Here is a 10,635-nt window from a genome sequence, read left to right on the forward strand (position 1 = left end):
GAAATGTTAAGATTTGGAATAAAAAAATGCAAAGATTTGTAGGTACACAGACTGTTATTCATGATGTGTTTGTAGGATCTGTTGGATGATGCTGAAGCCTGCAAGAAAAAGATGGACGCAGCCTCTGCTTTGATTGGTGGGCTGGCAGGAGAGAAAACCAGATGGACACAACAGAGCAAGGAATTCAAGGCTCAGATTGACAGGTGAAAAAGCATGAGAGGAAAAATTAATCCCCTTCCTCCTGCATCTGATTCTATTACTGCTGTCTTTTTATCAGCACTCCAGACTTCATCATAAGAATATCCTGATCATCCCCTATACAATAGTCTCAAAATTCTAGTCCATAATTATATGAAATGTCCATAGTTGATGCTTCATGGAATATCTTTAGCAGTGATGAAAGGATTGAAGTTTGTTCCCTCCAGGCTGGTGGGAGACTCCCTCCTGTGCACAGCCTTCCTGTCGTACTCTGGTCCCTTCAACCAGGAGTTCCGCACCTACCTGCTAAAGGATGTGTGGGAGAAGGAGCTGTATGTTCGACACATCCCCTTCACCAAGGAGCTCAACATCACGTCTGAACTGGTGGACCAGGCCACGGTAAGACAGGCCTCTGATCTCCTGAACAGTTCTTTCATCATGCTGTACTTGTCAGAAATAATTGTGTTTATTGTAACAGTACTGGCCTGAAGTTATATAACAAGTGTGAGACTCTTCGCAAGCCTAGGATGATTTTACCATGTTGTTTTGATGCATTAAGCACAGAAGTAATTCTATATAGTCTGCTACATGTCTGGAACTCTGACAGTTTCTTTCATCAGACTTGAGGTACCACTTGTCTCACACAGCAAGAAACACAATTCTATGATAAAAGTTAGGATGTTAATAAGTGGAAAGTCCTATGAAATTAATGTTTTGTAACTTTGTATCCTGCCTAATGTGTTTAGGTTGGAGAGTGGAACCTACAGGGCCTGCCTAACGACGACCTGTCTGTTCAAAACGGCATAATCGTCACCAAGGCAACCCGCTACCCCCTCCTGATTGACCCGCAAGGTCAAGGCAAGATCTGGATCAAGAACAAGGAGAAGGATCATGAGTTACAGGTCAGGAGCCATCAGGACCAACAAATGTTTTGGGCACAATCTTTATCAATCTATGCCACATTTTTTGTTGAAATGTGTACACACAGTATCAAGGCCTTTGACCTCAGGATGTCACTGACGTACCTCGATTAATTCGCAGTTCTGTCTCAAATATGTAACAATCTTTACCAATCTATTTTTGTTCAGGACAGTTCTGTTTGAAACTTACATGCAGTATCAAGGTCTTGGACCATGGGCTGTCGCTGAAATGGTCCAATACCTTGTGCTCAATATGCAGCTCTGTCTCAAACACCCTTAATATTTGTAAAGTGAGCCGTAAAATCATTTAATCCACAAACCAAATAGTGCTGATAACAAATCCCCTCCTTAACAGAAGTAATGACACATTGTGTTGCTATGAGGATGGACTTACATTATCTGTATCTTCAGGTGACGTCTCTGAACCACAAGTACTTCCGGACCCACCTGGAAGATGCCCTGTCCTTGGGTAGACCCCTGCTGATTGAGGACATCAATGAAGAACTGGACCCAGCCCTGGACAACGTCCTGGAGAAAAACTTCATTAAGTCTGGCTCAACTTTCAAGGTTTGCCCTTCAGTTGCTCTCAGAAATGGTTACAAAACAGTTGGTTGGGAATGACCAATGCATGTAGGAAGTCGCACAAAAACCTATTAGCCAGAAAGTTGGATTATTTTCATTTTAAATTTATGCCTTACAATTTGAAGCAAATGTAATGTGTTGACTCTAGTGGCCTTGAATTATATTACCTTTCTTTTGATTCATGTAACTGAAAACTTTTTGTCACGTTTCACTGTGAAACACTAGTTTTTGCATGAATATGACAGTAAATTTGCGGTAAATGTATTAGTTTGAAAGCATTTGTTTTCCTCTTCCTCAGGTGAAAGTTGGAGATAAGGAGTGTGACGTGATGTCTGGCTTTACCCTGTACATCACCACCAAGCTTCCCAACCCTGCATATACTCCCGAGGTAGGTTTTGAATAGTTTGTGTCAAATAGTTCAAGCGTTGTATCACAATAACTTAAAGTATTTTTTTTGCCTTTAAGCCAATACTGGTGATTTTAGATAGGTAAAAATATATATGGTAACGTATTACATGTACTTGAAACACTAGTCAAAAGTGGGATTATGTAACAGATTCAGTGATGTTGTACCTCTGGTTTATTTTGCAACATCACAACTATAAGTCAGACCAATAGAAACCATTACAAAAGATACTGCTGTTGACATGACACTTTACAATGCAAACGTTCTGAAGTTTGTCAGTGAGATCTCTCCTTGGTACTGAAAGTATAGTCATGGTGCCCTCTCCCAATGCTATTCCATTGTATGTCATGACTATATTTTATTAGTTCAATGTTTGAAATGTAGCCTTGTCCTAAATAGCATCACTGAGTGAATCTAAATGGCCCAAATGCTGCTTTTCTACAGATTAGTGCCCGTACCTCCATCATTGACTTCACAGTGACCATGAAGGGTCTGGAAGACCAGCTGCTAGGAAGGGTGATCCTTGCTGAGAAAGCTGTAAGTTTTACCAGGTTATCAACTCAACCTATATATTATTAAACAGTTAATTCAACTGTCAAGAGCCATCTGATTGAATTTAGCAAACTTAAAGTCACTTCACTTCAGAAACCTAGTTTGCTCACTGTTTCTTTTCAAACTCATGACCTGTGTACATGTGATAGTGATTTGTAAAGAAAATCTGTCTCACAGGGTCCTGAGGTGGGGTTGGTAGAGAGAGAATAACAAAAGAATGGCTGACCGTGCTAAAGTGACTAAAACGCTTCCTTCTTCCCCAGGAACTTGAGTCAGAGCGGACCAAACTGATGGAAGACGTGACGGCCAACAAAAGGAAGATGCAGGAACTGGAGGATAACCTTCTCTACAAGCTCACCAGCACTCAGGTTGGTCTGGATCTTCAGCCAGATATCTGGTGTTGTTTGATAGAAGATAGTATTATTACATTCATTTTGGTAATTGGGGCTTTGAGCTGCAAGTTGCAGGTATGTTATCAAAGTCAATGGCTTGTTTTGGTCCAGATGCAATGTTACAAGCTTCTGCACCACCATATAGTGTTTGGTTCTCTTGTTCTCAAGTACTTCAATGATTGCTTTCCTCCTACAGGGCTCCCTTGTTGAAGATGAGTCCCTCATCACAGTGCTGGCTGTCACCAAGGAAACAGCAGCTGAGGTCAGTGAAAAGCTGATTGTCGCAGCAGACACGGAGATCAAGATCAACGAGGCCAGAGAGGAGTATCGACCTGGTATGGTTTAGCCCTCTGTAACGTAACTTGCAAACATGATTTACTACTGATACTGATTGCTACTGATTTATATAGCGGTGCTTTGGCATGACACACCAGCTTGAAAATTTCCTCCAGCACTGACTGAAGAACTTTGCTGTATTTCTGCTCAGTTGCCACCCAAGGTAGCATCCTGTACTTCCTGATCACGGAGATGAGCATGGTGAACTGTATGTACCAGACCTCCCTCAGGCAGTTCCTGGGCATCTTTGATCTCTCCCTGCATAGGTAAGATCACAGTCATGGAATACAATTGAAACTACAGTGTTAAACACAAAAGCATGATACTGGCCCAGGGGGATGCTGGATACCTAGCGAGATGGTAAATGTTGTAAAAGATGAAACATATCCATACTAGAAAGGCAACATTTTTGCAAAAATGCATCTGTTTTCCCTGTTGCCTTTTGTCAAGCTACTCGCACACAATATCATACTATTATTTATGCTTGCCCTAGAGTATTGTGTATAAAGAAAAAATTGCCCATATTTTCTGAACAGCTAATATTTAACATTAAAGCTCTGATTGGCTACTGACAGAAGAAGAAAGGAAAAAAACACATGCAAAACAATACATTTGTCCCTACTGGGGAAAACATATTAATAATAATGATTAATGTTTTTCATCTTCAGCAAATGCCATGCTTGTCAGGATATAGACAATCTCCCTGATAACTAGAACTTTTAATTGTTAAGTTCTGTAGCAGGCAATTGCTTGCAAACAACTGTATTAGTCTTGCTGCCTTGTCTCTTCAATCACTCTAACCTAAGTCTCTGTCGATCTTTTCCAACAGGTCAGACAAGTCTCCAATCCCCGCCAAGCGGATCCACAACGTGATAGACTACCTGTCATTTGCAGTGTTCAGGTACTCGTGCCGGGGTCTGTACGAGACTCACAAGTTCCTCTTCACGCTGCTGCTGGCTCTGAAGATTGACCTGCAACGTGCTTCCATCTCTCACGATGAGTTCCAGGTTCTCATTAAAGGTGGGAAATGATGGTGGTACTTGTAGTTACTGAATCAGATACACCATATCTGTGTCCTTGTAGTATTTCATTGTCCTTTTAGTATTTCATAGTTTGATAGTGTGGATGAGTTTACCATGCAAGTGTCTGTGTCATTTTTTGCATCCATAGGCAAGTTTGGGTCAATATCCAAAGAAAGCATGACCGAAATTCTTATGTGCGGTATATATATTAAATTCTAAAGGTAAAAAGCTTATTGAGTTCAATTTTGTTTTAAGCAAAATGCCAAAAAGGCTTGAAGAAGGTACTGGTACACAAAGAATATGTGTTAGATACAGCTGGATATTGTTTGTACATATATATGATGAACATACCTCCTCTTCTCCACCCGTAGGTGGTGCTGCCCTGGACCTGAATGCCGTGCAGCCCAAGCCGTGCAAGTGGATCCTGGACATGACCTGGCTCAACCTGGTGGAGCTCAGCAAGCTGCCAAAGTTCTCTGACGTACTCAACCAGGTAAGAAATATGGGTCTCCATAAAGTTCTCTCAGTCCACATGGTGACTGATTGACATTGCAGAATTTGTTGTTACATTCAAATCAACATGTCTTCATAACCCTGTCCAAGACCATATGGATCATCATGTTTAGATAGTCCCTATCTTGACCTTGACTACTGTAGTCCATTTCTACACATCAAGGAAATGTATGTAAGTTAAAATTAGATTGTATCATTGCTGTTTCATTGTATCAGAGCTGTTTCATTGAAGGGACACAAACTGTCATCCTTCTCAAAGTTTATGATGGCCACTTTGTTGAAGTCAACTGATATTTATACCACAACAATTGATGCTTTTAATCTTGCTTTGCAACAGATCCCTCGTAACGAGAAGGGGTGGAAGGTCTGGTTTGACAAGGATGCTCCCGAGGAGGAAACCCTCCCAGATGGCTACGAGGTCTCCCTCAACACCTTTCAGAAACTGCTCATTGTCAGGTATGAGAGGAGATTTGCACCAATCTGCTTAACAGCACCTTTCACAAAATATAATGAGGAGGCATTAATTCTTCAATATTTATGCTCATACAATTCTGTTTGGCAGTTTGCCTACAGATTTCCTGATACAGTGTTAATGCTTTGATGTCAAGGCCGATAGACCGTTGAGGTGAGGTGAGGTCAAGGCCTCTTGTGTACAGTACTTTGCCATAACTTTTTGATGGGATGGCAAAAACTACACCTGTGGATACACCACAATACATAGACTGGGTACTTTGTGAGAAAAGGTATCAAAGTAATAGTTGTTAATGCTCTTGAAAATGTAACACAAAATCAAAACTTCAATCCTTCCCACAGATGCTGGTGCCCTGACCGTACCCTCCCCCAGGCCCGTAAGTACATTGCTGACTCCATGGGAGCTCGGTACGCCGAGCCTGTCATCCTGAACCTGAAGGAGACCTGGGAGGAGAGCGACAACCGTGTGCCACTCGTGTGCTTTCTGTCCATGGGCTCCGACCCAACCAACCAGATCGAGGCCCTGGCTAAACAACTCAAGCTCAGTATGTCTTCCAATGCATTGCTTTCATCACCATGAAAAAACTTATATAAAGATATAAATACATTATTAAGATACAAATACGTTCTTAAGATATAAATAGACTAAAGGAGCCCTGATGGGGTTTCTTGTACTGCATAGGTTTTTCAGTTTCTGAGATTAAAAGGTGATAAAATTGTAATCATCGCCTGTTCAATTTTCATATCAAGAACTTTGTGTCCTATTTTGCAGGTTGCCAGGCCATCTCTATGGGCCAGGGCCAGGAGGTCCATGCCCGTCGACTGTTGAACCAGTGCATGGCGCAGGGCGGCTGGGTGCTGCTGCAGAACTGCCATCTGGGTCTGGAGTTCATGGACGAGCTGCTGGAGACCATCACCACCCACGAGCCCATCCACGAGGCCTGCCGGGTCTGGATCACCACAGAGGTCCACCCCAAGTTCCCCATCAGCCTGCTGCAGGTAGGCACTACCACAGGGACAATACCTTTTCTTTTATGCTAAGTGCTTTATTTCATATCAGGTATCATTGAGAGGGAGATACATTGATCTCTAGTCTAGTTCCAAGAGCATTCATTTAGCAGCTAAAATATGTAATATACAGGAGTATAACAAACAAAACAATTTTACAGTCCTGGAAAACACAGTAATATCTTTGTTGCCAAACATATTCTACTTTCCCTTAGTTATTGTAAGTTATACTATTGTCCTTGACAATTATGTATATTTGGATTTTGTGAGATGAAAAAGTTACCTGAAACAGATGTGTACATTTCATCCAGTGAAATTACTAATCTAAACCTACTGGTCCACTAATGTCATAATGACTTTGTCACAAATGTACCTTCAGTGAATCAAGTACCAACAAACATGTTCCAGCAGATACACAGGTGCATCCTGATTGTTCTCCCTCTTTGACTTTCTTTAGGCATCAATCAAGTTCACCAACGAGCCCCCTCAGGGTCAGAGGGCAGGCTTGAAGAGGACCTATGTCGGCCTGTCCCAGGACCAGCTGGACATCAGCAATGCCCCCCAGTGGAAGCCCATGCTGTATGGAGTGGCCTTCCTACACTCTGTGGTGCAGGTCAGGAAGCTCTGTTTGTCAGCTACCTGTTTTGTTGGAAAATATCTTAAGTCCTGTTATTGGTTTTGCATAGTAGAGTAATGATAAGGGACAGGAGACCAAAAAATAGCTGTTGAATTTATATAAGCATTACTAAGCTACACTGATGTTTCATCGTCACAAAGGCAGGACTGTGAAATGTAACAATGCTTATTAGACTCAATGATATATAAAACGGCTGTGTTCCATTACTGACTCTATGCATCTCTTAGGAACGCCGTAAATATGGCCCCCTGGGATGGAACATCCCGTACGAGTTCAACCAGGCAGACTTCACAGCCAGTGTCCAGTTCGTCCAGAACCACCTGGATGACATGGATCCCAAAAGGGTACTCCAACATCTTTATTTGGCCCAGTTGTTCTAAGTAATCTTGGCAGTGGCAGTAATCCTGACTATTTGATATATTCAAGTTGAATTTCAAGATTAAGAATAAAAATGTAGAAATTGACACAATTTTGTCTCTCAATGTTGACTTGGTAAACAGATTTCATAATTGTCATATATGTTTCATTTGACTCTTTTAAGCTGAAGCATCTCATTTGGCTGCTGACATGACATGTTTTTTGTCCCCACTTCAGGGTGTATCCTGGAACACTGTGCGCTACATGCTTGGGGAGGTGCAGTATGGTGGCAGGGTCACTGATGACTTTGACAAGCGTCTTCTCAACACTTATGCTAAGGTATTTGCAGGTCACAACAAGCAGTCTCCTTTCTGACAGGACTTGTTTCGATTGCAAACTGAGCACATTTCAGGGGTTGGTGTGCATGTGTCGTAGAAAGGTCAGCTGTCTTTTTACCAAAAAGCCTGTCATAAAGCCTTGTCGGTAGGTCGCCACAACCTGTTTGAAAATACTACCAAAAAATCCTGTGACCAAGCCTTTAACAACTGTTTATGCCAATAATTCTTTCCACAGGTGTGGTTCAATGAGGCCATGTTTGCCGACAGTTTCCAGTACTACATCGGCTATAAGATTCCCAAGTGTAAGACTCTGAAGGAGTGTCTGGAGTTCATAGAGGCCCTGCCAGCCGTGGACTCACCAGAGGTGTTCGGACTGCACCCAAATGCAGACATCACGTAAGATGCACCAATCCTACATTCTCCCTATCAAAATTACTGGCTGAGATTCTAAATAAGCGTGGAAAGATATGTAAAGAAGTTAGATCATATCCAAGGGACCATGGTGCTTGGAAGGTACATGAATCAGGTTAAGAAAATGGTGAAATGATGGCAGCACTGTAATTCTGAGTGGATAAAAGGTGACCAAGTTCAACTTAAGCTGAAGATGACTCATCATTTAAATTCACTCCAGGTACCAGAGTAACACAGCGAAGGACGTACTGGACACCATCATGAGTATCCAGCCCAAAGACTCGGGAGGAGGAGGCGGGGAAACCAGGGAGAGCGTGGTGTACCGTCTCGCTGAGGACATGTTGGAGAAAGTGCCTCCTGACTATGTCCCTCACGAGGTATGAGTTTTAGGACCTGTCTAAAGTAGATAAAATTTTCACCAGTGTTGTTTGGTTTGGTTGTGTTTTGAAGAGTTGTTTTCTTCTTTCCTTGTCGAGTTGGAAGGTCATTCTCCAGTATTTCTTGACATATACATGTATCGTATCAAAAAGACATTGGACTGTCAGGGTCTGCTCTTATGTCATGAAGGACAGGTCATACTGGAAAAGCTATACCTAATGCTAACCTCACTGGTGAATTCCAGATACACAAGGATGATGTGATATGATTATATCAATCTTTCCACACATGTTCAATGAGAAAGTGGTGCTTATTGTCACAAATCTTAAAACAGAAGTTCCTAAAGGGTTCTTAAGCAGTAGTGTCTCCTTGCAGGTGAAAGCCCGGCTGCAGAAGATGGGAGCCCTGAACTCCATGAACATCTTCCTGCGGCAGGAGATTGACCGCATGCAGCGTGTCATCACGCTCGTCCGCATCACCCTGACCGACCTGAAGCTGGCTATTGAGGGCACCATCATCATGAGCGAGGTATAAACTAAAGCTGCAAGAGAACCATGTTTCACTTCTTTTTCTTTTCATAATCATCAATAGAGACAGTGGTTTTAATGTAAAAAAACCTTAATGTAAAAACATTTTTGCCAGAAATGAAAATCAAGGACTGCAACATACTGATAAATACATCTTATATAGTGTATAAAGAAGACTATTCAATCTCTACAACTGGATAACATTGGGAGATAACTTCCAGACGCTTAGAAGTAACCCGGAATTTTATCCACTCACAGAGATTGAGTCATCGTTAGATATTGTAATGTCTAACCTTCATCAACTTTCATAAATGTTTCTGACTGCAGAACCTCCGTGATGCCCTTGACAACATGTTTGACGCCCGTGTGCCAGCCCTGTGGAGGAAGGTGTCCTGGGAGTCCAGCACCCTGGGATTCTGGTTCACCGAGCTGCTGGAGAGGAACGCACAGTTCTCATCATGGCTGTTCGACGGACGACCTAACACCTTCTGGATGACTGGCTTCTTCAACCCACAAGGTCTGGGAAACGTGTCAATGAATTCTTTAAAAACAAAATCCTCTTTCAGTACGGTACCTAGATGTTCACAAAAGAAGTGAAATTAAAGTGATAAAGGAGAGCACTAGTTGATTATCCACAAAATGTAGCACAATGATTCAATATTAGGAAACTAGAATGTCTTGAGTCAAGACAAATCAGAAATTTCATATACTAAGTACATGCTTTTGATGTTCTTTTGGAATTTTGATTCCTGTGCGTCAACAGGCAGATTCTGTCCTTGAGCTACAAATCCTGACCCTGTTGCTGCCTGTTTTTAATCCACAGGTTTCCTGACTGCTATGAGACAGGAGGTGACCCGAGCCCACAAGGGCTGGGCCCTGGATGGCGTCACACTGCATAACGAGATCCTCAAGCAGATGAAGGAGGACATCACCTCCTCTCCTGCGGTGAGTGAAGAAAAAGCCCTGCTCGGGCTTTAAAATGGAATAGTCCTAAAATGTCTATTTGCCTGGTCTGCAAAATTACTTGCTACTGTATTGTGTTCAAATACAATATCCACCAAGGGTTTGACAATGTTAGTGTTAAAATACGTCGATAAAGATTAGACATCCAGGTGTATTAGTAAAATAGGCTACATATAAAGCATATAAAGCTCTGTATAGGAAACCAAATCAGTGGCTCGCAGCTGCCAAGTTTTGAGTTTTTGCAACTAAACGACATCGTTTGAAGAAGGTGTTGGGCATCTGTCTTAAAGGACATAATTCTGAAAAGCTCCATGCTCATGTCTGTTTGTCCCGTGCTGATGTCAGTGGTTGGTATGTTCGCAGGAGGGTGTGTACATCTACGGGCTGTTCCTGGATGGAGCCAGTTGGGACCGTAAGAACTGCCGTCTGGCCGAGCCCCAACCTAAGGTGCTGTTCACCCTGCTCCCTGTGGTGCACATGTTTGCTGTCAACTCCACAGCTCCCAAGGTAAGGTTACAAACCTCAACTAAGGGTCCTGGGTTCAAGTCTTATCTGTATGGGTTCAAGTCTTATCTGTATAAAATAAGTATACATGATGGTCTCCAGTCAACATGAAAGCTCCCA

At 42.3% G+C, this 10,635-nt stretch overlaps 1 protein-coding gene across 1 annotated transcript in view; it reads left to right on the top strand.

Annotated features, from left to right (window-relative positions):
- LOC118413278 (dynein heavy chain 8, axonemal-like) overlaps nucleotides 1-10,635 on the top strand; it is a 47,409-nt gene that overhangs the window by 36,405 nt on the left and 369 nt on the right. Inside the window, 23 exon segments of the mRNA XM_035816534.1 lie at nucleotides 76-203; nucleotides 426-597; nucleotides 945-1,100; nucleotides 1,530-1,685; nucleotides 1,999-2,088; nucleotides 2,551-2,643; nucleotides 2,922-3,026; nucleotides 3,247-3,385; nucleotides 3,538-3,652; nucleotides 4,216-4,406; nucleotides 4,780-4,901; nucleotides 5,259-5,377; nucleotides 5,735-5,937; nucleotides 6,165-6,391; nucleotides 6,858-7,013; nucleotides 7,265-7,381; nucleotides 7,632-7,733; nucleotides 7,968-8,128; nucleotides 8,364-8,520; nucleotides 8,897-9,049; nucleotides 9,376-9,565; nucleotides 9,872-9,993; nucleotides 10,375-10,518. Coding sequence (XP_035672427.1) covers nucleotides 76-203; nucleotides 426-597; nucleotides 945-1,100; nucleotides 1,530-1,685; nucleotides 1,999-2,088; nucleotides 2,551-2,643; nucleotides 2,922-3,026; nucleotides 3,247-3,385; nucleotides 3,538-3,652; nucleotides 4,216-4,406; nucleotides 4,780-4,901; nucleotides 5,259-5,377; nucleotides 5,735-5,937; nucleotides 6,165-6,391; nucleotides 6,858-7,013; nucleotides 7,265-7,381; nucleotides 7,632-7,733; nucleotides 7,968-8,128; nucleotides 8,364-8,520; nucleotides 8,897-9,049; nucleotides 9,376-9,565; nucleotides 9,872-9,993; nucleotides 10,375-10,518 — 3,318 coding nt within the window.

This window comes from Branchiostoma floridae, chromosome 4 (assembly GCF_000003815.2).
Source record: "Branchiostoma floridae strain S238N-H82 chromosome 4, Bfl_VNyyK, whole genome shotgun sequence".
In the NCBI taxonomy this organism is placed as follows: domain Eukaryota; kingdom Metazoa; phylum Chordata; class Leptocardii; order Amphioxiformes; family Branchiostomatidae; genus Branchiostoma; species Branchiostoma floridae.